This window comes from Cinclus cinclus, chromosome 14 (assembly GCF_963662255.1).
Source record: "Cinclus cinclus chromosome 14, bCinCin1.1, whole genome shotgun sequence".
In the NCBI taxonomy this organism is placed as follows: domain Eukaryota; kingdom Metazoa; phylum Chordata; class Aves; order Passeriformes; family Cinclidae; genus Cinclus; species Cinclus cinclus.
The window spans coordinates 7,294,785-7,321,219 of record NC_085059.1 but is presented as its reverse complement, the minus strand read 5'-3'; the positions used below and the strand labels follow the sequence as shown (position 1 = coordinate 7,321,219).

Here is a 26,435-nt window from a genome sequence, read left to right as displayed (position 1 = left end):
AGGGTTTGTGTGGCTGTTACTATAGAGAAGTGAAGGCTGCTGTGTTTATATTTACAGCTTGAACATGTCGTTAAGTACAGAAAAATAATTAACTTGTTGATTCCAGATATGCCCTTGTCCTGGGCTAAACACTTAGTGAAATCTGCTGCTCAGGAAGCTGAGGGATGTGGTACATGGCATGGTGTGATGTGTGAGCTCCAGTCTTCCTGCCACCAGGCAGTTCACAGTGCTGCTGTGAACTTGCTGGGCAAGTCAAGATAGAGTTTGCACATGCAGGGCACAGAAGATGCTCAGCCTGGAGCTCCCCACCTGCACATGCTGGGGGAGCTGGGCCAGCTCTGCTCACAGGGCTGCACTGAGCTCTGTGTGTGCAGTGGGGCTGGGGGCTGCTCTGGGACTGTTCTCACCACAGAGGCTGGGCACTCTGCAGTCTCTGAGAGTTATTTCTTCACAAGAAACCTCTTTCTCTCCTCAGGACTCTGTCTCGGCACTCTTAGAGCAAACAGCTGTTGAACTGGAAGCTGTGGAGAAGAAACTGGAGGAAAGCAGAAGCACTTTAACTAGTGGAGAGAGCTGGTAGGTGGCATCCCACCCTCTTCTTCTTGTGGAGTGATCAGAGTATTTGGGTGCCCAGGAAAAAGCAGATGATACTGAGCTGTGGGAGACTTCTTCATTCTCAGTCTTGGTGAAAAATCCCGTTTCTTCTGTTCTGGAGGTTGTGCTTTGAAAATGAGAACAAAGCTGATAAATGTTAGTAGCTGAAAATTGTTAGTAGCGCTATGCTAATTTTGTTATTTGTACAGTCTTCTATGGATGCCCTGAGAACTCCACTCTGTGGTACAAGGCTTTGCTTGATTTTAATGTGGCTGTTCTTTATATGGTTCAGATTCAGATTTCATTAAAGAAGTCTAACATTTGGAATGGAAAGTAAGCCTGAGCAATGGGATTGATGGAGAAGCCTGCAATGAATTCAAGAGAGCTGAAAAGGGTGTTAAAACAATGCTTCAATTGTGTCCAGTAACACTTTTTAACTAAGATGAATGGCATCCTGAGAGCTCACATCAAGATGCATTTGCCTTAAACTCAGACCACATGGCTGAGCCCTCATTTTTTTTCTTTTGAAGCCAGATCAGGATGAAGTTTTTGGCTGTCATGTGCAACTTCTGGTGCAGCTTCTCTCCTTTCTAAGCCTGCGCTTGTGTAATCTCAGTGGCTGCAGGGCCTGTCAGGTACACTTGGTTGCCTTGGGGACATGTTTCTGTCCAGCACCTTACAAGAGGTACCTCCTGCTCCAGCACCAGAATATTATCCACAACACAGTGGATAACAAAGCTGTTTCTTCCAGGCAAGATGAAGAGGTTCCTGACCTGGAAGAACAGGATGAGATCAGTGAAAATGAAGCAGAGGAGGAGGAGGAAGAATTCTGTGCTGGAAAATCGCTGTGGGAAACAGAAGAAAGTCTGAATTCCCAGCTGCACACGGATATAGCAGTGAAGGTACAGTCAGTGGCCTTTAGAAAAGAAGGATGATTTAAGCTTCCCATTACTCAGCTGACTGGGTTGTTGCTGAGCTGAGCAAGGCTACAGCAGTTATTTGAAAGTTCACCATTGATGATTAAATGTTTATCTACCTGAAATCTTTGTAAATGATTCTCTGTGACCATTTTGTCCCACAGTTAGTACAGCACCATTTCATGCCTTCTTTTTGCTGCTCGTGAAAACTGTTTTTGTTAATGCGACAGTGGTTTTGACCTTGTTTAATTCCGAATGTAGCTGTAGTCAAACAGGGGTGTGCTGTACGCAGCTGTCTCTGTACATTGCTTTGGATCTTTGCTGCACATGCACAAGTAATATAATGGTCTTTAAAATCATAGCTGCTGTCTGTGGGATTGCCAGATCACAGTGATGTGTGGATCCACAGGCAAAGCCCATTGGAATCAATTGTGTTGTACAGCAGTCAGTGGATGCAGAACCCTTAGGGAGTCAATGCAGCAGAGCTCCAGAAATGTCAGGACACACTGCATGAGAAGGGCTAAAGAATGTCTGGGTTTGAGTGCAGCAGGCACAGGCTTGGCACAGGTGGCTGTCACACAGCCCTGGGGGTGTGTCCTGGGCACATGGAAAGCTGGCATTTACACTGCACCGTGTGTCTTTCAGGTGGATAAAGAGACCAACACAGAGAGCCTTGTACAGTCCTCGACTGTAGTTCGTCCAAAAGACAAAAGAGCAGCAAATCCACCCCAATCTCAGTTTGTCAGGGGTAGCACCATCATCCGCTCAAAAACATTTTCCCCAGGACCACAGAGTCAGTATGTGTGTCGGGTAAGGAAAATGAAACCCTCAGCTTCTAAGTGCTTGTTTTCACTCAGTCTGAATTGTTCACTGAAACCCAACAGTGCTTTCTTGTCTCCTCCTCTGACTTCAGAAGTTGCTCTGTCCTCACCTCCTGGACAGTATCTTGCCTTGGAACTAACACCATTAAGCACAAATTTATCAGATATATATGTGCACATATATTTGTGGCACATGCAGCTTGTTGAGATGCCCAAACTGACCTGGAAGGGCAGCTGTAAGACAGTGATGAATAAGCTGCATATTAAACAGTTTCCTGCTGCTTGAAGTGTTCTGTGCTCAGTTAGATCGTACACCTGACTTCAGATGAGGTGAACATAAAACCTTGGTAGAAATGAAAAGGTAAGTACCTGATAATATCAGCAAAAAGAAAAAAAAACCTGTGGAAATCTGAAAGTCACCAGTGGTGTGCTTTGTGTGAAGGTAACTGAACAGGCCATGTATTGGGTCAGATGTCATTTCCCCTGCTTTGAAATGTTTGTTCACAATTATTTCCTGAATTGAAGGTCAGAATAAACTATAAATATCTCATCTTCTACGTAGAATTGGCAAACAAGCAAGCACTGTCTTTTACCACACATGACCTGTCCCAAGTGGGCAAGCTCTTAATACAGCTGATGTAGATTTGCTGTGTAGGTTCTCTCTGGTTCAGAAGCAGGTGCTTTGAGAGGAACAAACATTACTCATTCTGCAGCAGTGTCTGTGCTTGAGTGGTACGGGTTCTGTGTCCCAGTACACACAGATCCCAGTGCCTGTTCCCCTCCTTTCCCAGATTTGAGAAGGGACATGAGAAGAGAATTAAAATTAAACCCTGCTTTAGCTGAGCTCTTTGTAAGGGTTGTCTTTGTAAGCTTTGTAAGCTCTTTGTAAGGCTGTCTACAGACAACCACAAAACAAGGCAGGCTGTGTGTAACATGGCAACTCTTCTGCTGATAAACCCAGGGGGGACAGCTTTCAGGTAAACTTGCCTCTTCCACCACTAGCTTAAAATGTAGGTTATAGAAAAATACAGATTAGAGAAAACAGAAATCTCTAATAAAATAGTCCCATGTTTTGCATATGCTAGGAAAGAGTATTACTATTATTATTATTATTATTATTATTATTATTATTATTATTATTACTGTTGTTATTGTTGTTATTGCTACTTACAGTTTATTTTTCTGGGCTGCTTTGCACAGCCCAGTTACTTGCACAGGAGAAGAGCAGTGGTGCAGAGTCCCATAGTATAACCTAACTTAGTGTCTCTCTTTGCTCATAGCCTATTCCCAGAAAGGGACAGAGTTCAAGGCTTGTGGCAGGATCTGGCTGTGCCAGTGCATGTTGTGTACTCAGGCTGGGGTGACAGCTGTCTGCCTTTCACAAATCTTCACAGCTCTGCTTACAACAACCTCTGGTCTTGCTGATAATGTATGCACTGCTTGTATTTCTTTCATGAAAAGTTGGTGGTTTTCACCTTCCTTTTCAGCTGAATCGCAGTGATAGTGACAGTTCCACACTATCCAAAAAGCCTCCCTTCGTTCGGAATGCAATGGAGAGACGAAGTGTCAGAGTGAAACGGGTAAGAACATCACCAGCTTTTTTTCCTCTAACACAGACACATGCAAAAACCAGAAAACTTGTTTTAAAGGAAAAATTTGCAAACATAAATCAGTTGCCACACGCTTTCATTCACAACCTTTTCTTTGTGTGTGAGAAGTCTCTCAAGCGTTCTTTGAAATATCAGATTATGACAGAAACTAAGTTGGAACTCATTTAAACAATTAATTTAGAAAAATGGTTCCTGGTATTTTCCATCTTGTCAGAGAAGCAGCACAAACAGTTTTGCTGTGTTTATTGTTGTGAGAGTCTCAAGTATTTATAATAAATTTGAGGGGCTGGAAAAGAAGATAAGAATGATGTCTCAAGTGCTCAGGTGACCCTGTTATAGCGATGCCTTGGCACAGAATAAACCCCTGTACCCATTGTGATGGCAATCACTAAAATTCCCCCACGATACTGACACTGAACTCCTAAGGAGATGGTTTTCTTGGGACAGCTTGTGTTTGAAACTAGCAGAAGGCAGTATGTTACTGGAAAAAGCAATCACAAGTTTTTCTGCAGCACTGTGGATTCATCTGAAGAAGAGACATTAAACTTAGGAGGAAGGTGTGCAAGCAAGACTTGTTCAATTTGGAGAAGCTGCCAAGGAAGAACTTGAGCAGAAGCACAGAAATCAAAACACTTATCTATAAGACTTCCTTGAGTTTGTGGTATCTGTCTCAAGACAGACTGGAAAGCAGGATCAATAGAGATGGTTTGTGTGAACGGAAGCTAGTGTGAACTACAGAGATGGGTCTCATCATGTGTTTGGCACTTTCTGTGTGGAGTGGTTGGGACAGTTCTCCTCAGTGTGTTCACACACTCCTTCTCTTCCAGCCTTCAATGAAGTCCTTTGGTACAGAGCGCCTCATCCGCACCTCACTGGACCTGGAGCTGGACCTGCAGGCTTCAAAAACCTGGCATGACCAGCTGGTTCAGGAGATCTCAGTGCTGAAGGAACTGAAGGAACAGCTGGAACAAGCTCAAAGTCAGGGTGAAAAAGAGTTGCCACAGTGGGTGAAGGATGATGAGAGGTTTCGACTGCTGCTGAGGCTTGTGGAGAAACGAGTGAGTCATACCTGCCTTGGGGTTTCATTTCACTTGATGGAGAAATTTTGGAAACGGGGGACTTTGGACAGTCAGTAAATGAAGCCTGAGCACTGTTAGTCACTCCTGTCTGCCACATATGGCTCTATCAAGCTGTTAGGCCTGAGCCCTTGCATTCACCAGCACAGAGATTTGCTGCCCTAGCAGAAGTGTGAATACAAGAAGTCACAAATGCCATCTGTTCTGCCAGGAGTGTCCCCCCAGTCTGCAGAAAGTGTGGTGTGTGGTGGTTGGCACTTACCTTACTCTACATCACACCCTCCCCCATACACAGGGCTGCTTCTCAGCTTCTGGGATTTCTTACCACCTCTGCTGGCACCAGGCAGAGACCAAGCTATGCTGGCACCAGGTGTGGGAAGGAGTTGCTTTGAGGTGTTCTTTGGGTGCTGTGTTCTTCTGTGTGCTGATCTTCCTCCTTAAAAGATCTATCAAGAAGATACAAAGAGAGTACTGACAGAAGCCATTATTCTTACCACAGGCTGGAAGGACATATTACAAAAAGCTCTCTCCCTTAGAATACAAAAATCTCTCTCCCTTAGAATGGTTAGTTGACAAGCTTCAGTTTAGTTCTGTGGCTTGTGACTTCCAGAGTCAACAGTTTCCAAACCCCTCAGACCTGCAGCTGAAATACTGCTGTATATAGAGATCAGTTAGAATAACAGAATTCCTCCTGGAAACACAAAAAACTTCTCCATTATTCATTTAGGTGCAAAATCCAGAACACAAGTGTGAGCTCAAGGCCGATAAAATGATGAGAGCTGCTGCCAAGGATGTCCACAGGCTGCGAGGGCAGAGTCGAAAGGAGCCTCTGGAAGTGCAGTCATTCAGGTAATTATAGGTAAAGGGGAGGAAAAATTGACTACTACCATGATTTTTCTGTGGATGACTGAGATGCTGATGAGGACTGATCTCTGCAGAAGTAGTTAGTTAACTGTTCTGCTTAGATCAGAACTTCTGTATTTTCATATCAAAGTATAAGGTCTGACTCAGGGAAATTAGTTGCAGCAGTGCACATGATCAAAGCAACCAGCATTCTCCAAGTCATTCCCCTGGCAACAAATTCTTCAACACAGAAGCAGCCCTTTGCTTCCCTAAGTAACAGACTCAGAAAGGAAAAAGCCCTGAGCCTTTGGTAAGGTCAGTGTTGTGGGTTTAACTCATGTTTGATAAGTAAATAAAAGGTGTGGGTTGTGAGAGGATGTACATCTGTTCCTTATGGGGAGGACTGGTGGGATAAATTCTCATGTGGATAATAGACATTTCTGGCAGGATTTCTGTTGCATTAAAGACTGATGATCTTTTTTCAGAGAGAAAATGGCGTTTTTCACACGGCCAAGGATAAACATCCCAACGCTCTCTGCGGATGATGTGTGATCACCATAAAGTATTTGCTTTCTGAACAATTCTACAAATGCAGATTGGGTTTTGAAGTTATTTATGTGGTATTATGACGGTACCAAGGCATTTGTATATTAGAGCTTTTGTCAGTATGTGGATGTTTTGAAGATTTTTAGGTTAAAGTTATATTATCACAGAAACCAGCATTAAAGTGACAAGATTGTATAGTTTGTATATTTAGGAATGTATTTTTGGGAAATAGAATTTTAAATAAGAACAAATGCAGCGTAAGGTGCTGTTATTCTTAAATAATACTGTTTAGACTTTTTGTACAGCTCTACCTTTTAGAGGTTTTACTGCAATAAAATAAATTTGAAGGAACCTCACCCCTACCTTCTATGATGTTCTGTATTGGACTCTTCTCTGAGTGATGTATTTTGTACCCTGTGGGGAATGCTGGGAGCCAGCTGGGACTCCCAAGTGCTGTGAACGAATTCTCTGTGAGCTGTGAAGCATTTGTGTTTCCTGCGGGTCATAAAAGTAGGTGTGAAGTTCAGAATACTTGCACTTTTAACATTTGAACTGCAGCTCATGTCTGTAATGGGTCTGTTAAGGTAACGTGGGGAGCCCATTGAAACCACTGCTGTGGGAGGAGGGCTGCAGGCTTAAAGTCCACATTAGGTTTTTCCAATAAAGTGACCTTTCTGGACAAACCTGCCTTCCTGCTTTTTGTCTTGAGTGAATCGTCTCATCCCCTGACACCTAAACTGGGGTTCGTTTTTTGTGTCACCAGCTGGACACATAGAGCTTTTCACATGAGATGCTGTAATTGACACATTTCATATAATCACGGAATGCCCTGAGCTGGAAGGGACACAGAAGGATCATCCAGTGCAGTCGCTGTCCCTGCACAGACACCCCAATAACCCCACCCTGGCCCTCCCTGGAGTGGTGTCCAGGCGCTGCTGAAGCCGTGTCCATTCCCAGGGGAGCCTGGGCAGTGCCCAGCACCCTCTGGGGAAGAACCTTTCCCTGAGAGCCAGCCTAAACCTCCCCTGGCCCAGCTCCAGCCGTTCCCTCGGCTCCTGGCACTTGCTGGTTTTCCTCCCTGCCTGAACATTCCCTGTGCCCATTGTGTACCTCCCTGCTGGGGATGGGACACGTTTCAAAGCGCTGGGTGGTGACACGGAATGCGGGAGTTTGGGAGGGTATGGGGGTTCCCGTCCCTTTTCCCCTCACGCTGCAGGTCTCCACGGCCGCCAGCCCCGTTCCCAGGGCAGCGTTCAATGCCCCGCCTGGGTCCTCCCCGCCGCCTGGGGGCGCTGCGGCCGCGCCGCTCCGGCCGCTTTCCGGTTGCCGCGGGGCCAGTCCCGGTTCCGGCCGCCCGATGATGGAGGCGCGCGTGGCGCAGTCCGCGGCGAGGCTGGCGCGGCAGGTGCGGGGCCGGGCGGGGCGGGACGGCGGGCCACGGCAGGGTACGGCACCGCACGGACCGGGACAGCTCCGACCGGGACAGCTCCGGGGCTCCGCGGGGCGCAGGTGGAGGGCGAGCCCCGGGAGCGCTCCCGGTACCGAAGCCCGCGCAGTGCCCGGAGCCCCGGGCGTGTCGCTGGGCCCCGCGGCAGCGGAAGGTCTGTCTGGGAAGGGAAGGCGGAGAGCGGGCAGGGCTGAAGCGCTTCCTGGGCTGCTGCCGTCTCTCCGGGGACCGGGGGCAGGGCTGCGGCACTGCCTCGTCTCACACCCTGGGCGTGAGGGCGAGATCGTGAGCGTTCCCAAAAAGCTTCTCAGAAGAGTCGGCGGGAGCCGGCCCCACACGGCCTGGTGTCGCCGCCCCGTTCCCGGTGCTATGGCGTGCTCTGGCTCGGCAGGGATCATCCGGCGAGGCCAGGGGCGGCAGCAGCGCCGGGTCCAGGCAGCCCGGGAGCTCTGGGCTGCCAGGGAGGGATGCTGCTGGCACCCTGGCCTCCTTGAACAGCTTTATTGCTGCTATAAGGTGCTTAGGTTTGGGAAAACATAGTGACAACCCTTTGCCTTTTCAGTGACAATAATAATAAAAAATAAAATTGCCAGGTCTGTCCTAGTCAATGACCAGTGTTGCCAGTAGAGTTCAGAGGCAGCTTCAGGAAAGCTTTGACCCCTCCAAGTTCACTTCTCATACCCTTGCCCGTTGCCTCAGGAGCGCCCAGCTGAGAGGTTCGGGACTTTGGCTTTTGGATTTTGCCTTCCATACTTGTGCACTCTTGAGCAACTTTTGAGTGTGTTTTATGCTCATATTTAAATATATGACAGGCACTAAGATAATAAATCTGGTGGTTGAGTCTCTGCAACTCCTTCTTGCCTTTTATTTTCCCTTTCTCCTTTGTTGCTGCTAGGAGAGAAAGGACATCCCAGATATTCTGGCAAGGTGGCTCTCCCTTTGCTGTCACTGCTGTTTGGTCTTTGGTCCATAAGCAGATTCCAGGCACTGGAAGCAGAGCAGGAGGGACAATGTTGAGCTCTAATTCCAGGAGGCTGCAGGAGGCCATGCAGAATTACTGACCCTCACTCTGCCTGTCACTCCCAGCCACATGCTCCCTGTTTCCAGCTGCAGTATGCCCTGGAACCTGTGTGGAGCCAGCCTGCAGGAACATAACCCAACAAAGAGCAAGCAGTGTGTGCTCAGCAGGGCTTAGCAGAGTAGGAGTAGAGATAAAACTGAGCAGCAGGCAAGGAGGGGAAAGAAGAGAGGTGTTCTGCTCCCTTTACCATGCTCTCTCAGGCCATTTTCTCTCCTTTATGATTTTTTTTTAAATGTGATGGAGAAAAGCTCTGTCATATTAAAGCCCAGAGACAGAAGCCTGTGCAAGTTTCATGTTAATTCAGCGGCGTTTTTGGAAGACAGTCTTATGTGCTAAGGGAAGATGTAAGAATTATTTTGGTCCTGTTGAAAAAGCTGTAGTTGTTTTGTTGGGTTTTTTTGTATTCACAGCTGAGGGGATGATTTCTAGTATTCAATTGAGCAAAGAGCCCTTGGAGATGTTAGCATGGCCTCATGTAAGTCCCACAGCTTCTCATGAAGTCATCAGGTGTGACCCTTTACTGACAAGTTGTGCTAGACAGTGCAGGTGGAATAAACCAGGAGGTGACATTTCCTGGCCTGAACAGCAGCTTCTTCCTTTCTTTTCTCAGTCACACGTCTTTTAGGTCAGAGGTGTATTAGCTTTGTCTCCCTTCCTCACTTGGATGGTACCATGAGAGAGGAGTCACAGAGCTTATCTGTAGTTTTGTAGTTTGTTTTTGAGAAAGAATGTAGTGTTCATAATATCCTTTCAGTAACAGCTAGCATTCACAGGTCTTTGCTAGAGAATTTACTTTATCTCAGGCTGCTGTGATAAGAAGCATCTCTGATGTAAACATCTGAAGACCTTTTTTCCAGGCAAGCTCAGCAACGTGGTTATGGGTGTGAGGGTCACAGAATCATAGCGTACCTCATGTTGGAAGGGACCCATGGATCATCAAGTCCACCTCCCCACTCCTCACAGGACTACCTGAAACTCAGCCATATTTTTAAGACCATATTCCAGATGCTCCTTGAACCCCAACAGGTTTGGTGTCACAACCACTTCCCAGGAGAGCCTGTTTCAGTGCACCAGCACCCTCCCAGTGAAGAACCTTTCTGAACCAGTCTGAACTTCCCCTAGCACAGCTTCATTTCATTTCCCTGTCTCCTGTCAGTGGTCACCAGAGAGAGGACAGTGGTGAGTGGTGCTCCCTGAACAGGGGTGCCTCCATTGCCAGTTTGGAGATGAAAGCTGTGCTCAGCTGTGTGACTGTCCCAGCCCAGCTGTTGGCAGCTCAGTCCCATCAATTCTGGAATCCGGTATAAGCATTGCTGAGTTTGGGCTTTTCTGCTGTGTTATTTTGAATGAAAACATTTAATAATCTGTATAAGATGTTGATGAACACAGTAAAAGGGAGACTGAAATGGCAGCAGCAGCACTGGGGTACCATGGTGAGACCTTTTGCTCTCAGTTCACACTCAGGTAACAACATAAGGATTGCTGCTGTAACTTTCTGGAGAAGAGGAGCACTAAACAGGAGAGACAAATATAACAGTATGGGTTGACACATTGGGCTTGGTCGCATCTGAAATGGGGTCATCCCAAATGCCTGCAGGTGCCAGTGCTGTGACTTTGCTGGTTTGATGCAGTCATAGGAAAAAAATGGATGAGACTTGCTGAACTGTGATAGTATTTTAGAGTTTTTATCTCATTTCTAAATTCAAGTGATCACAGTGCTAATGGTCACGACGTAAAAGAACTCTTTGGACCAGATGTCTGCACAGGGGTCGGTGATTCCTGGGCACTGTGGTTCTGGCTTCTGACCATGCACATGGATAAACCTCTTTTCTTGTCTTCACTTGTTGGATAACAGTATGGAAAGAAGCTCCAGTAGGTTACTGGTCATCTCACCTGTGAGTCTTCCCTTGGGTGCCCAGAGGTATTTCTGTGATACGTAAGTAGGAAAATCCAACTCTGATTCCTCTTCTGTAAAGCTTGTCGGTGGTACTGAAATATCCCAGTGGTTATAACTTTGGGGGAATCTTTTAATGCAGGAAGAATACTTGTGAGCTGCTTGTTGTCTTGGACATGCAGGGATTTAAATTTCAAAAGCAGAACATGATTTTCTGTTTCTGGAGAATGTTTGTCTTCAATGCAGAGCTCTCCTTGGGGTCTTGGAGGCTTCACTACAGGGAAGATAATATTATCAGTGGACACAGAATTTACAGATTATGTGATATTAGGGGTAGAAAATACCTTTGCACTTATCTTTAAAGCATATTCGAGGCTTGGGATGAGTTATGTATGTCACTGCTCTGATGTTTGTAGCAATAATGTTCACTGAAACTTACAGTGACACAGCTGTAAAAACATAGTTAAATCTCTTGTGCTATTTTTTAACTCAAAGTACAGACAATTTTACAAATGAGTCTATAAATTATGGGAAATGATACCAGACCAGGCTGGGGAGAAAAGTTGAAAATAAACAAATCTATGTGGTGTTGCTTATATGAGGGAAGGTTTGTGTACGTATGTATCTAAATGAGAGAAAAAATTATATCTGGGAGACCTGCCTTGGGTTTTGAAAAGGAAAGCTGAAATGGGACTATTTGAAGTGAGTTGCTTATAAGGTACAGCTGTGTTATTGAATTATTTTAATTGTGTAAATGCCAAACCAGAGGATGTGATACAGGATTTGAGTTCTTTACTCAAAGTCCAGTTTCTTCACATCCAAACTGCAGGAAACAGCACTGTGTTTTCTGTAGCAGAGGAGACCTTGAGGCTGAAACAGAAGTGTTCCATAAACTGAAGCACAACTGAATAATGATCTCAGAAGTACTGATTTTCAGCTTGGCCCACAAATAGGCCAATTTTAAGATTATTTTGCCTAAGCCTAGTTTTTTGAGCGTGTGCAGTTAGTTACAGCAGCATTCCTGGGAGCTGTTGTTCAGGTGGACGTATAAGACCAAGAGATTCGATGGCCCATTTTTTTCCTAATTAAATAGTCTGATTGTTTCAAGAACAATGAAGTAAACGAGCCCTTTTTGATAAGGTTTGGTAGCCTACAATAATAGCCTGAGCTGCATCCTGCTGTGGAAGTGCTGGCAGAGGAGAGCCTGGATGAGGGAGCCAAGGGGGTGGCAAGCCGGGGTGGGCAGTGCTCCCTGCCTCCCTCCATAGCAGCACCAAGTCCCTCAAACCTTCAGTAGCCTCCAGGATTCTCTGTCAGAGCCAGCTTTGTGTCTCAGGACACCAAGCCTTTTATGGGGGAGGACAGGAGATGGACAACAGAGATGAAACTTCAGCTGTTTAGTTTCTTGAGGGTGTGGGGTGAGGAAGATGCCTGCTCCTTGCAGCAGCTTTGAACCATTTTGCTGCCGACAGATTTGTCTGAGTCAGGGCTGTGAAGTGTGGTGGGACATGGGGAAATTTGTTTGGAACACAGAAGCCCTCCTGAAATTCCCAAGTGCTCCTAAATGCCTGTATCAGTTTCAAGGGAGAAGACATACATTTCCTTCCTGGACACGGCAGGAAAGATTGTGTGGCCAGGTGGAAGTGAGTGCACCCTGCAGAAATGCCCCTGTGGATCAGCACACTACTTCTGGCATTCCTGTCTCTAGCTGGGGTTTGAGCTTGCTGGGGTTGTGTGAGTGAATTGTCGTTTCCTCTTCTGAAACTGTGGCCTGTGAGATGGTGAAAGAGGCTGAAGGAGGCTTTAGGGCATTTTGAGTCAAGTCATTTTACATCTTTGTTTAAAATAGCTGGAGAAAGTGCTTAGTGCTTATTTGGAGAATATCTCATTAGCATGTCCTGTTGTCTCTCTGGTACTTCTGTCATGATATTAGTGAGACTATTTTGTCACTGCCTTTTTTGAAGAGCGTTTCAGAATCCTTGTTTTTCACACGAGTAGAAACAGTCTTCAAATATTGTTTGAAATTATTCAGCTCACATACCATTGCTGTTACCTTTACAAGGCAAACTAGCACTATGCCTGAGATCTTGCAGCTCCTCTCCCCTCCTGTCCCCTCTCCAGGAATTACTGTGTGACAACTCAATTTGCTTTTCAGGAAAACGAGATCAAGTTGCTAACTGCAGAAATTGAGCGTCTGAAGAACTTTGGGTGCTTGGGAGTCTCCCCGAGTTTGGAAGGGTTGCGAGACGAAAACGCAAAACTCAAGTACCGGTTAAACTTCCTTAAGAAGGTAAGGGAATAAAAAATTACTGCTGTACCATGTGGTTTTTGTTCTCATTAGGACAAGTTAAATACATGCTATGAGTTTGTTACAGCTCTAGTGTGTGACAGCATGCTTGCTCTGCATTCTGACACCTTAATAGGTGGGACATCAGATATTTCTTGGTTCCTTAAACAGAAACCTGTTTTATGGAAAATGTCAGTAGGTTAATAAGCCTACATGGTCATATCTTGGACAGTCTTTGACCAGGTAGCCCAGCTGAGGTCTGTCCCAGGCTCACCAGCAGAAGTATGAGAAATAATGCAGCCCTGCAGTCAGGGGAAGGTTTGTGCTGGGAGATTCAGCAGGAGAACCATGTGATTTTTATGTTGTATATGTTGCTCCTGTGCCTGGAGGTGTCAGCCAAATCTGTCAGCTGTGCTTTGCCAGGCAGCCAAGGAGAAAAGTGGGATGTAACAGCTCCTCAGATGTTGTGAATTTAGCCTTCTGGATTTTGGTGGTTTTCTTTTTCAGAGCCTTCAAGAGGAAAGAAGTAAATCAACGAAAAGCATGATTAATATCAACAGCTGTCTCCAGGAGATCTTTGGAGCTGCCATTCAGGCTGCCTACCCAGACTTAGAAAACCCTCCTCTGGTGGTGACACCAAGTCAGCAGCCCAAATTTGGGGACTACCAGTGTAACAGTGCCATGGGCATATCACAGGTAAATGATGTAAACAATCTCAACAAAGAGGTGAAAATGGGGATGTTTGAAGCTAAGGGATAGACAGCACAGCATTGCAATACAGGACTTGTTCTGGGCTTGCCGCAGGTGCCTTTTGCTAAGAATTGAGTGAGTATTTAATGGCATTTTAAGTGAAGCATTGGCCTTTACAGAGCTGGCCTTTAAACCTCTGTTCAGATGCCTGGTGTGAGAAAGCTAACATGTGTGACACAGAAAAACTGCTCGGTTGGTGGGACCTAAATCAAATCAGTATTTAAGTGCTGCATCGATTTACTAATGATGTGCAATTAACTGCCAATTAGTGAGTTGTATGTTTGGAACTGAAAACAGCAAAACAATAAATCATGATTCTAGAGAACTGCAAAATGTTGAGAAGCATGCCTGCCTAACTGCTCTTCTCTAGTGCCAGAGTAATGCTGGCACTATCCCCACACGTTTGTGTGCACATACCCCCTTCTCACACGGCAGGTGACAAAGGGGCATCTCCAGCTTCCCCTCTTGGCTCACACGTCCCATTGCCATGGGTGCGGTGGTTTCCTCCTGCTCACAAACACACACAGCAGAGCAAAGGGGCCCAGGTGCTGCCCTGTGTGTTCTGTCGAGTTTGGATCCCTGTGTCTTGCATCCCAAACTGCCCTCCCTGAGCTCCAGCCAGAAGAAACTGGGCATTGTCAGGCCTGGGTATGCTCAGGAAGTACCTTCTCAGAGCCCAGCCAGGTGTGGATTTTTGCTCTGGCACTCCCCTTCATGGTTCTCTGGCTCAGACCTTTGTTTTACATCTCTTGTTAATTCCTGGGTTCAGAGATTTTGACCAAAGAGGACCCAAACAGGATCTGAGACACTTCAGCAGTTGCTCGGCCTGCTCAGTGGGCTGGGACTGTGCTGAAGTAAATCCAGGTGATGTGGGAGAAAGAAGGTACTGTGTTCTAGCTTAGGTGCTGAAGCACCCAAACTTTCAGTGCATTGATGCCTTTAGGTGACTAAGTAGACACTTTGTAATTACAGATCTTTTATTTGACAATTAACAGAAACATGTCCCTTTTTTACATGTCCTGTTTTCAATTCACTGTTATTAACCCTTTAGACTGGCAGTTTTGACACTGAACTTGCACTGGCACTCACGGAGCTCTGCTGTCCCATGTTGTCCCAGTACAATGAGCTGACTGGGGCAGCACTGGTACATACGTGCCAGCCAGCAGGCTCTGGGCACAGCCCTCGGCGATCCCGTGTGTCCCCTCGGTCTCGTTAGCATATTGTGGCTGTGCTGCTGCCCTGGGTGACTGCACTGACACGGGATTCAGGGCGCTGCTGCTTCTCTGACCGCTGCATTACCCCAATTAAGTCGCAGTTGGGATTCTGGAGCAGTGCAGGCTTCCCAGTGCCCACGTGGTTCACATAACTCGGTGTCTGAGCAGTCCCCTTCCAGCCGGGATTTCGAGTTCCAGGTTGTCAGCTGTGGTGCTGAATAAGGGTTCCCAGTGCTGGGCTTGGCTGTGGAGTTAGTTCCCTGGGCAGGCACTGGGCTGGAGCTTGGCTTTGCTCACGCAGGCACTCTGTCAGCACAGCAGAGCCAGGGGATGAGAGCAGCAGGTTGGGACTTTCTGTCAGCCTGTTTTAGGGGCTTGGCTGTGGTGCAGGTCTTCCCAGGGTGTCCCCTGGGCAGAGCTTGAACAGGGGTCAGGGTCACTGGGACTGCCAGTGGAGCGGGAAGTGCCCTGACTGGGGCAGCACTGGTACGTGCCCGGCGGCAGCCTTGCCTTTCGCTGTGGCCCGATGATGTGGAAAGGACCCTCACAAATGCCTATTGTTTTCCTGGGAGCTCATTAGCATATTAATGCTTGCAGTTTCTGCCTGGAGCTCCACTTGCTCCTCAGAGTAACAGGAGTGTGGTAACCATTTCTGGAATGGTTCGGATAACGTGCCTGTAATGTGGTAACATTCCCATAATCTGGGTTTGCTTTTTGTTTTGTTTTTTTTTTTTTTTTTTGCTGTAGTTTATTACACTTTGAGTAATACTAAAGCGACTGAGGTTTGCTTTTCATGTCCTTTTTAAGCCTTTACCATCTTGTAAGGCTCCTGTGTATGACAGGTTAAACAGAAAACTTAAACTTTAGTAGAAATACATTTTAGAGCAGACTGTAACTTAGCAAATATAAGCAGCGAGTGTAAATTCTGAGTTGACAAAGAAGTACATCATCTTTGCGGCCTCAGTGACATTATTTTCAAACAAATCACGGTAATACCAGAAAATCATGTGCTGAGAAACAAATACCTGTGGTAATTTTATACAAGTGCGAATGTAGTGTTTTGCAAGGGATGGGTTAGGCTAGTTTACAGAATCCTCCTAAAGGGTGTTTTAGTAAGGTTTACAAAAAGCTATGTGAGAAGATGCTTTGGGAATGGACAGGGAAGTTGTGTAGTTGGACTAGGTTAGACTCTTCAAAGGTCTGTTCCAACTGAAACTACTCTGATATATGTAAACCTGTGTCCTGTTTTTTGAGTTCCTCACAGTGGGCTGCTTGTGTCTCCAGGGAAAAGGAGAGAGAGCTATTTAATAGCAGTTTTTCTGATGCTCTTTGAAGAAAATTGGGTAGTGCTGGGATTATCTTTGCTTGAGGTTTTGGATATATTCATTTATTAATCTGTTCACTTATTTATTTATTAAGCTCAAGACTAAGACAGGACTGAAGGCAGTTTGCTTTGGTTGTGTTTAATCATAAATAAACAGACCTGCTCTGAAACCACACTCAGCATCTGCTGGAGGCACAGTTCAAAACTTCAAATGTGAATGCTGGCAGAGCTGAGGACACCCATGAGACTGATCAACAGGATTGTGAAGCACTGAAGGACTGTGCCAGCTGTGTTAATTTTTAAAGGGTTTGTCCCTTTTGCTAGCTTAGAAAAATACAAATTTGCCAAACCACTTCTCAGGTTTTAAAAAATAGCCTGGGAAATTTTCTTCTGACATAGGGACTGCTCTGAGCAGAAGGAGGTGAATGTGCTGGGTTCAGTCAGACTTATGCTATGGAGAACTGATCTGATCTGTGAAATTTGCTAGAGATGTTTCTCTTTGTCTGTGTCTCTGTATTACGAAGCTGAAGGACCATGAGGATGTTTCAGTGCCTCAGTATCTGTGCTCTCTGTTTTGCTCTCTAGAATGTTTTGGAGGATTGAGTTTTATTTGTTGTGTTCCAGATACTGCTCAAAACCAGGGAACAGAAGGTTATCCCACGAGAAATTGCAGAGAAAATAGCAAAAAATATTCCTGCCAATGAATGCATTGAGAAGGTCGAAATTGCTGGTCCTGGTAAGATAGTTTCATTTTACACACTTTGCATATCTTAAAGCAAAAAATGGCAGTTTTATAGTGAGAGGGAAGCTGAGTTGAGTTCTACTATTTTGTGGTTTAAAACTGCAGTTTCACGTGGAATTAACTTCTTCTGTCTTGGTGAGCTTTGTAGCACTCAGACTACAGATTTTCTGTACAGATTTTTAGTACAGATTTTCTGTAGCCTGTTTTCTGCAGCAGCAGAAAAATCTACTTCTGTTTTAGAATCAGCAGGTATGATCATGAGCCCTTCAATTAGCAATTTTTCCACTGATCCTTAAGGGACCAGCTTTTCCTCTTTCAGTATTGGTGATGGGAATCAAGCCACAGTCATGAAATTACAGCAAAAATTGACAGCCCTTCTCACTATTGCTTTCATGGTGAGGAGACTTTGTCCTCTCAGAATTGAGTCTGGAGTAGCATAGAATTTATTGGTGCATTTGTTTCGTCCCTGTGACCTGTGTTTGTTCGTGACCCAGGGAAAACACAAGGGCTCATTCCTTAGGGCTTCAGCATAAACAAAAAAATCCCATGGCACAGCCCTTCTAGGGCTTGTTCATTGGCTCTGTAAAGCAAGAGAAATAAGACAGTGTCATATCATGAGCATAAATTATCCCAGATTAAACTATGTGGTTTAGGATATTAATTAAAAAAAATAAAGCAGGATTTGGCTTTGCATTCTGGAAACAAAATTATATATTTTCTCATTAAAAAAATTGTTTTGATAAATTCATCGTTAAGTGACAATGTACAAAAAGGAGTTATGTCAGGTGTAGCTTGCAGTATCTGACTCCTGCAGTAAATGCTATAGTGGTGTGAACAGACTCTTGTAATCCAGAAACAGAAATTGTCTTCAAGTAACAGCTTTGTTGTCTTGTGACTGAAAAATGTTTTGTCAAGCTGACTTAATGTGCTCTTTTGTTTAATGCATGAAAACAGAAATCTGGGGGGAAGGAAACAAAAATTGGTTTGAGGCACTTTCGTAGCCCCAGCACTCATTGCTGGTTTTTTCCTGCCAAGGTTTTATCAATGTCCACTTGAGAAAGGATTTTGTGTCGAAGCAGCTGAGCAGTTTATTGATCAATGGAGTTCAACCACCAGCTATTGGCAAAAGGAAAAAGGTACAGCAGTAGGCACGCAGCCCTCTTGGTACAGGGGAAACGTTCTGGACTGCAGGTAGCTTTGTAGTTCCCCAAAAAGGGATGTGCTGAGCAGATGTCCATGTCAGCAGGTTGTTAGAGCAGAGTATGTGGGATGTAGCATTGGAACCAGGGACCATGGGGTAGGTCACCTCTAGTTGCTGTGGTCTCTGGTGCCTGAGGACAGGGCTCCCTAGGGGTGGGGGTTGTGCCCAGGTCTGGGAGTGATCCCTGACCCTCAGCTGGGCTGCAGCAAAGCTCGCTCTGATGTTCCCTGCTGAGAGTCAGCAGAGGTGATTCTCATTCCCCCTGCTCCCCCTAACAGAGCCCAGATCAAACACAGGCAGTGTGGTATTGGCCTTTTATTCATGTGTTCTTTGGTTCTGTGCCCAAGGTGGTGGTGGATTTTTCCTCCCCCAACATTGCAAAGGAGATGCACGTTGGCCACCTGCGCTCTACCATCATCGGGGAGAGCATGTGCCGGCTCTTCGAGTTCGCAGGTTATGATGTTCTGAGGTGAGACTCAGTGCCTGGGTGTGGTGGACCTGCTGGGCTGTTTGTGCAGTCCCTGTCCCTGTTCTGCTCTGTATTGGTCTTAGTTTATAAGCACCTAGCAAATAACCCCTTATGGGTAGTAGATACCAAGCTGAACAAGTGTGGCAGGGTTAGAAATCAAGGTGGGCAGCAGCTTCAGTGCAGTGAAATTGGGGAGCTTGCCTGGGCTGGGTTTCTGGTATTATGTGTGTTTCTTCTAGAACATGTATTTTTAAAATGTGTGTATCTTAAAGCATATGTTTAAGAGATTATTGTTATTGTCCTCTTCAACTGCTCCAAGGCTGAACCATTTAGGAGATTGGGGCACCCAGTTTGGAATGCTCATTGCTCACCTCCAGGACAAATTTCCAGATTACTTAACTGTTTCTCCTCCCATTGGGGATCTCCAAGCTTTTTACAAGGTATGTGTAGTAGATAAATGCGATGCTTATGTCAGCATCTGAAAAGCAGATTGAGAAGCATTACAAATTGCAGCATAGTTTTGGAGAAATGAAAGAATCAAGTCACTGTTAGTAGATTATTGCAATAACCAGCCACAGGGTGATGAATTGTGGTATTTGGTATTTAACTGTCTGTATGGGGCATGATCAAAGGCCTTCGTTAGCACACAGCCTTTCTTTCTTGAGATAAGCATACTTGGAGAACCTGTTAGGAGTGGTGGTTTGTTTCAGGGGAGAAAGCAGTGCTTTTCCACGTGTTTCCCTGCAGGAATCCAAGCAGAGGTTTGACACAGAGGAGGAATTTAAGAAGCGAGCTTACCAATGTGTGGTGCTACTGCAGAGCAAAAACCCTGACTTCATTAAAGCCTGGAATCTCATCTGTGACGTGTCACGCAGAGGTGACTTCGGCACATCAGGAATCGTGTGTCTCAGCCGTAGAACAGTGTGCCTTTCCTCACTCTATGTCTGAGCACACCCTTCTGTTTTCTCTTGAAAATCACTGTCAAACTGCTAAGAGAAGCTGAAAGCAAAAAGTCAGTACAACCAAAGTACTGGGCTGTCTTAAGTGGAGACTTTAATCTAAATCTTTTGTCTCCCGAGTCCTATTCTGATGGCTTGACCAAGAGATGGATAATGCTTTTGGGGCCTTGCTGTACCCACTGGCAAACATGCCACTGGTTCCCACTGTGTGCCTTTAATTTAAGTATTTTGTTCTCTTTCCCTCAAGAATTCCAGAAAATCTACAACTGTTTGGACATCACAATCATAGAGAGAGGGGAATCCTTCTACCATGAGATGATGAAAGACATTGTAAAAGAATTTGAAGATAAAGGTGAGGCTTTTAGTCTAGGGTCAGAAGTTCTGCAGCTGTGAGGATGAGCATGGTAACCTCAATCCTATTCAGCAGGGCTTGGGGCTGATGCTCTTCAAGTTACATCTTCCCCACCTTTGTTTTTTTTCTCAGCCATGTTTCCTAAGAGGGTATTTTTTGGCTTTTCCTCATTCCAGAAAGCCTGGATCTTTCTTGCTGACATCAAAAGCAGTTGTCTGTGATATTTGTAGGCAGTAGCACAGAGTACTGGTGGAATTTATTGTATTCTGAGTAAACAGTCAAGGAGCAATATATGACAGACTTCCCAGTCATAGTGTTGTGACTGTGTGGGAACTTTGAGAAATCTCTGTGAAGACAGTGGGATTTTTGGACCATGTTGACTTTGAAACTGGCAAGAAGCCAAACACAGCATAAAAAGTCTCTGGTTTTATGTGTTCTTGTCTGAATTTTGCAGTTCTTCAGACTCACCATCTGAAGTGTTCTGACTTGCTCACCTCAGAAAGACTGTGCAGAGTCTGCATCATACTTCTGTAGAGTTTCTGTTGCCTTTCATGCTGTATTTTGTGATGGGTTTGTGGCTGTACAGGCAGATCTAGATGCAAGTGATGGGAGTTCTTGAGTTAGGGCTTTCCTGGTAAGGCCACGTTTGTGCAGATCTGCTTCCTTGTGCATAGTTCTGGAAATGCTGTACAGAATGGGACTTGTATTGACAAGGGAGTTCTCCTGTAGATCTTTTCATATTTTTGATTATGTGAGTGTGTGGCCTTTTCTTCCTGGTAGCAGCATAGAAGGGAAGTGTTTCTGCTTGACCAGAACTTCCCTGTTGTAATTTGCCACAGAATGTCTTTCCTTGCCTGTGCAGGGTTTGTCCAGGTTGATGATGGCCGGAAGGTGGTGTTCGTGCCGGGCTTCCCTGTCCCACTGACAATCGTGAAATCGGACGGAGGGTACACGTATGACACGTCAGACTTGGCTGCTCTGAAGCACAGGCTGTGTGAAGAGAAGGGTGACATCCTTATCTACGTTGTTGATAGTGGCCAGGTGAGTTCAGCACCCTCTGCTGTAACTGCTGTTGCTGGTCGGTACAAACTATGTGAAATGATGGATGCAACAGTAACACAGGTAGAACACCACAGGGTCTTTAGTGTGATTGGTGTATTTACTCCTTATCTGAGCAGTGATGGGAATTTTCCAGTTGCTGCTTTTGTAAAGCTGGAAAACTCTTGGAAAGGTTGAACTTTTCAAAGCAGAATTTGTCTGTGAAGCTAGAAACACTTTAATTGTGAGAGCATCGTGAATAGGATGACGCTGTGAAGAAACTGCACCTGGAGCAGTGGATTGAGAACCAGTTGTTGGTGTTTATTTCCTTGTAGTCTGTGCATTTCCAAACAGTGTTTGCAGCTGGACAGATGATTGGCTGGTATGATCCCAAAGTCACCAGAGTGGCCCATGCTGCCTTTGGAGTGGTGCTGGGAGAAGACAAGTAAGTGGCTGAGTGTACTTTTTCCTCTATCTGTGCCTTGGAGAGAAAGTTTGAGTCAATGTAGGAGACTTGCTCTCATTCATCGACAAGTATGTATGTGACACACCAAAAAAACCCCAAAAGAAAACAAACCTGTAACTTTGTCATTGTCCTTGATCCACACAGTCACTGCTGCTGTGGTCACATTCCCTCTGAAGCCTGGCTGCTGCTGCCTGGCATTTGGGGAGGGGCACTTGGATTGGCTGGTGGAAGCTAATGTGGTCCTGGGAGATGGCAGTGGTGAAGGCCACAATTTTCATTACTTTCTACCTACGTGCTAGATGAAACAGAAGTTGGGAAAAGTCTATTGTGTGGTATTGTGTGCTGTTTAATGTCTGGAACTGGACAGTTCTGACTGTTGAATCCTTCCTGGCCATTCCTGCTGACCATGCTGTGGGTGCACTCTCAGTTTTGGAGCTGTCCATGTGATGGCAGTTTCTTCAATGCAAAAGGACTTGCCATGTGATTTTTTCCTAAGCTTGCTGGGGACTAGGCAGAGGGTGGAAGTGTTTTGCTTCTTATGCAAGTGATCATTTTGGCTGTGTGTTTTCAGGAAGAAGTTCAAAACTCGTTCAGGGGACACAGTACGTCTCATAGACCTGCTGGAGGAAGGGTTGAAACGAGCCATGGACAAGCTGAAAGACAAGGAACGGGACAAGGTAGTTGTGACAAAATGCTTGTCTTTCCTGAGAACTTCCCAGACATGTTCACAGAGTTATGGTCTCTGCATTGTTGAATGAGATTTCTATCTGTATTGCTTCTTGATGGCCTGCAGAGAACTGGACAGTGTGGGACATGGAATGTAACAGAAGGACCAAAATCTGTCCAGGCATGGTGTGAGACAGTGGAACTGGGAAATGTAGTGCAGGGTGAAAGTGAAAAGTCCCTTTTTAAACAGGAACATGAGGAAGCAAGGAAAAAAAACACCTTGAAAATCCCTAAAAGAGCTCATAAGAGTCAGGCACAAAGTGCTTTGCCATGCTGCAGCTGTTCCAGCAGACAGGGGTTTGCAAGTGTTTGGATTGACCAAAATGCTCCATAAGGGTAGGAGGACCAACATTTGTTCCATGTACATGTAGTTTTAAGAAGCAGGAACAGAGGACATGACACCTGGCATGTTGGGGGGCACAGAGGTCCTGTGGGCTGTCAGGAAGTCAGCCCTAACCTGAGCAGGGCTGTGGTGCCAGTGGATTGCAGGAGAAGTGAAGGGTGGGTGTGGGGTTGTCTGGTGCCCTGAGAGAGTTATGTATGAACTGAGCACCAGGTGGGTAAATCTCCACAGCAGCCTGGTCTTTCCTCCTGAGCCCTGCTGAGAGGCCAGGGATGTGAATTGTACATCATTCTTCCTCTTGACTGTTGCCTGCTTTGAAATTGCACCAGGTCCTGACACCAGAAGAGCTGAAAGCTGCCCAGACATCAGTGGCTTTTGGATGCATTAAATATGCAGATCTGTCCCACAACAGACTCAATGATTACGTGTTCTCCTTTGACAAGATGCTGGATGACCGAGGGAACACAGCTGCCTATCTGCTCTATGCCTTCACACGGATCAGGTGCGCGGGGTGCAGGGAGCTGCAGGAATTGGTGTTGGTGCTCTCTGATCTGTATGACAAAGGGGCATGTGAGCAAAGGGGTGACAGTCACATCAGTGCTGTTGGGGGTGTTTGGTAAGAGAAGCCAGCTACACTGGTATGCACCACAGACAAGATTTTATTTACTATTGCACATGATGTATCCAGTGCCACCTGAAACGGCTCCTCTGTGTGATACACAGCCCAAGGGAGGGAGCTGTGGGAGTTCCTGGTAAGCAGAGGATTTAGGTGGTTGGAAAAGGATGCATTTGTGTACCACCAGCAGCTCACCTCAGGTATTATCACTTCCATTTTTCTGGCACCCTGAGACCTGGCTTGCATGGCAGTATCAGCTGTCCTTGCTGATGCAGGTGCCTAAAGCCTATCCGTCCCTGTTCCTCTGCAGTGCCCTCCTGGATCTCCCCGTGGGCTAACCATCCTCTTTGGGCTGGTCAGCCAGGTCTGCACAAGGGAGGCCAGTCCAGACAGGTGACCAGGCTGGCCCTGGGCAGTCTGGGCAGTGGGACCTTCCCAAACAGACTCTGTTTTGGACCATTCCAGGGCAATTGCACGCCTGGCCAATATCGATGAGCAGATGCTGCGGAAGGCAGCTGGGGAGGAGGTGCTTGTCCTCGACCATGAGAAGGAGTGGAAACTGGGCAAGTGCATCCTGAGGTTTCCTGAGATCCTGCAGAAGATCCTGGAGGACTTGTTACTGCACACACTCTGTGACTACCTGTATGAGCTGGCCACCACCTTCACCGAGTTCTATGACAGCTGCTACTGTGTTGAGAAGGACAGGCAGACTGGTGAGTGTTTGCCATAGGGTGTTGCATAGGCCTGTGTCACATCCTGTGGTGTTACATCCATCTCCAGGGTGTTACCCAGTGATGGAAAGGGTGTTGTTGCACTACTGTGTCCATGTGGGAGGATTGACAGACACTGGCAGAGCCTGTGTTGTCACTGAGCAGTAAGGTTAAGTAGAGTTGGGAGCAGCCAGGCATGTGGAAACAGGAGAGGTGGTCAGTCTGCCTGGCTTGGGGAGAGCAGGAAGGGTTCCATGTGCCAGTCCAGGGCCTGGTTTTGGGCAGAGGGCTTTCCCCAGGGAAGGTACTGTTCTGAGCAGCTACTCCAGCTCCTCTGTTTGTTTTCCAGGCCAGATCGTGAAGGTGAACATGTGGAGGCTGCTGCTGTGCGAAGCCACTGCCATCGTCATGGCGAAAGGATTCGACATCCTGGGAATAAAGCCTGTGCAGAGGATGTAGCAGTTCCCTGTGGAATGACAATAAAGAGACTAAACAACTGGAGTTCTCTGTCTGTTGAAGTGGGGTTGTGATAAGGGAAAAAATAGAGGGGGAAGAAGAAGGAGAGAAAAGGAGTGTGCCTTCAGGAGCTGCAGATACAGAGACGGACAAATGGCTGTGAACGTAGTTCAGAGCAATTCTCGGTGCAGGAGCCAAAGCTCATGAACTCAGAACACCCAAGAGTACCTCCAGGAAACCCTCCAGCCACCCTCACTCCCAGAGCCAATGATATTCTGATCCATATTCCCTCCACCCACTTTACCTTAGGTGCCAGGTATGAGCAGCTTCACCAGCCTCTCATGTCATCTGTGATGGTGTGGGGAGGAAGGCAGCAGTTTTACCTGGAGGAGCAGGAAGCCCAGGGGAGGGGCAGATCAGTTAAACTACATTCCCTCAAGAAAACACAAGGGAAATGCCTTTCCCCTCAGCAGCAATGTTTTGAATCCCTATGGAGTTGCAAACCTCTTTGTGCAGTGCATGTCAATCTTGGGCAACTACAAGGAGCCACAGCTCCTGCCTTTCCCGTGGGGTTTGTTGGAGGCTCTGCTGCGAGTGTCCTAAAAAAACTTCCAGAAATGCAGCTGTGCTACCACTGGAGTGAAGCTGTTGCACTGATGCGGTGCTCACTGACATATGCGAGTATATGTACGTATATATGTGTATACACACACACACACACACATACATATATATATATTTAGTATATATAGATATAAGAGATCTGTATGAGGTTCTTCCATGTCGAGACAGCTGGGGAGGGCACAGCTGTCATGTGGTGGGCACCAGCTGACACCACCAAGGGCAGACCTGTGCAAAGGCACTCTCCCAGTGGCTAAGCACTGCTCACAAAGCACCAGGCCTGGCGCTGGTGCCACAGAGATAGCAGTGTGACAGCCATGTCACATCACCAGCTGCCCAGGCCGTGCACTGTGCTCCCTGTCCCCCACCTGCACCCACCCCATGCCATGGCCATGGTCTCCCTGCTCCCGGGGCTGAGGCAGAGCCGGGGCAGGGCTGGGCAGTGCCTCTCCAGCAGGGCCCCATCCCACCCTACCTGGGCCACGACGGCAGGCTGGGGGTGCCAGTGGTGACGAGCGAGTCCTGCTCACGGGGGCCGAGTCCTGCTCACGGGGGCCGAGTCCTGCTCACGGGGGCCGAGTCCTGTTCATGGGGCCGTGTCCTGCTCACGGGGACCACGCGTGCTCAGGCTCAGTGCCAGAAGCAGTGTCAGCCACAGTCCAGTGGTGGCCACAGTGACCAGTCCAGGTCTGGGTCCAGAGCAGCAGGTGTTCCTCCAGGCACGGGCATAGCAGAGGCTGCTACACTGAGCTGTGGCCTTCAGCAGAAGGGGGATAGCCCTCTCCAGGCAATCCCTGAGTCTAAATGCTGACCCTGGCAGGGTGGGGGTCACACCAGCAGGACTCCAGCATCCCAAGGTGTGGAGCAGCCCCACAGCTCAGGGCTGGAGTCGGCAATGGCCATAGCAGGGAATGTGGAATGTCCATGTGTGCAAGGGTAGCTCAGAGTTTATTCCATGGGGCTATTCCATGGGGCGGCCAGGAACCAGGCCAGCTCCTTGCTGCCAGGACTGAGCAGAGGGTGCAGGGCAGGCAGTGGTGTCAGGGCACCCCAAGGGGCCTCAGAGCGGGGCAGAGGGGCTCAGGCCACTGATGGGAAAACAGGAACTCATGTTTGGGTTGGGGGTGGAGGGTGCACTTAGGAGCTCTGTTTGGGCTGAAGATTGATGCCATGCAGGGATCAGACCCCTGGGAACCCCAGCTGTCCTGGGGTGGAGTGTCACTAAGAACCCAGGCACTGGTTGTAGAATCAATGCTGGGGGAGCCCTGGGGCAGGGCCGTGTGTCAGTGCAGGGGAGCCATGGGGCAGTGTACCCTCCCCAGATGAGGAACT

At 46.9% G+C, this 26,435-nt stretch overlaps 2 protein-coding genes across 4 annotated transcripts in view; both read left to right on the top strand.

The window, feature by feature from the left end:
- WWC1 (WW and C2 domain containing 1) overlaps window positions 1-6,413 on the top strand; it is a 65,701-nt gene extending 59,288 nt beyond the window's left edge. The window contains exons 17-23 of the mRNA XM_062502069.1: window positions 476-576; window positions 1,346-1,496; window positions 2,157-2,321; window positions 3,820-3,912; window positions 4,770-5,000; window positions 5,746-5,867; window positions 6,347-6,413. Of these exons, the coding sequence (XP_062358053.1) occupies window positions 476-576; window positions 1,346-1,496; window positions 2,157-2,321; window positions 3,820-3,912; window positions 4,770-5,000; window positions 5,746-5,867; window positions 6,347-6,413 (930 nt within the window). The remainder of the gene's footprint in view (window positions 1-475; window positions 577-1,345; window positions 1,497-2,156; window positions 2,322-3,819; window positions 3,913-4,769; window positions 5,001-5,745; window positions 5,868-6,346) is intronic.
- A 1,348-nt stretch (window positions 6,414-7,761) lies between these two features.
- RARS1 (arginyl-tRNA synthetase 1) lies at window positions 7,762-24,527 on the top strand. 3 transcript variants are annotated; one of them, XM_062502092.1, is made up of 15 exons: window positions 7,762-7,812; window positions 12,985-13,119; window positions 13,624-13,812; window positions 17,029-17,140; window positions 18,182-18,282; window positions 18,695-18,816; window positions 19,136-19,256; window positions 19,564-19,693; window positions 20,023-20,127; window positions 20,990-21,168; window positions 21,501-21,610; window positions 22,203-22,308; window positions 23,030-23,202; window positions 23,782-24,029; window positions 24,376-24,527. In XM_062502092.1, the coding sequence occupies exons 1-15, from the start codon at window positions 7,765-7,767 to the stop codon at window positions 24,483-24,485; spliced, it is 1,989 nt and encodes a 662-aa protein (XP_062358076.1). In that variant the 5' UTR covers window positions 7,762-7,764; the 3' UTR covers window positions 24,486-24,527. The 3 variants fall into 3 exon arrangements, with proteins under 3 accessions (XP_062358076.1, XP_062358077.1, XP_062358078.1); XM_062502094.1 differs by lacking the exon at window positions 7,762-7,812 and adding an exon at window positions 10,852-10,871; XM_062502093.1 differs by lacking the exons at window positions 17,029-17,140; window positions 18,182-18,282.
- Window positions 24,528-26,435: the final 1,908 nt, after the last annotated feature.

Bases quoted from the DNA above. Each gene is read 5' to 3' on its own strand.
- RARS1 (XM_062502092.1), top strand. From the start codon at position 7,765: ATGATGGAGGCGCGCGTGGCGCAGTCCGCGGCGAGGCTGGCGCGGCAG. The intron at 21,611-22,202 runs GTAAGTGGCTGA...GTGTGTTTTCAG, and splicing joins GTGGTGCTGGGAGAAGACAA to GAAGAAGTTCAAAACTCGTT. The intron at 22,309-23,029 runs GTAGTTGTGACA...AAATTGCACCAG, and splicing joins AAGACAAGGAACGGGACAAG to GTCCTGACACCAGAAGAGCT.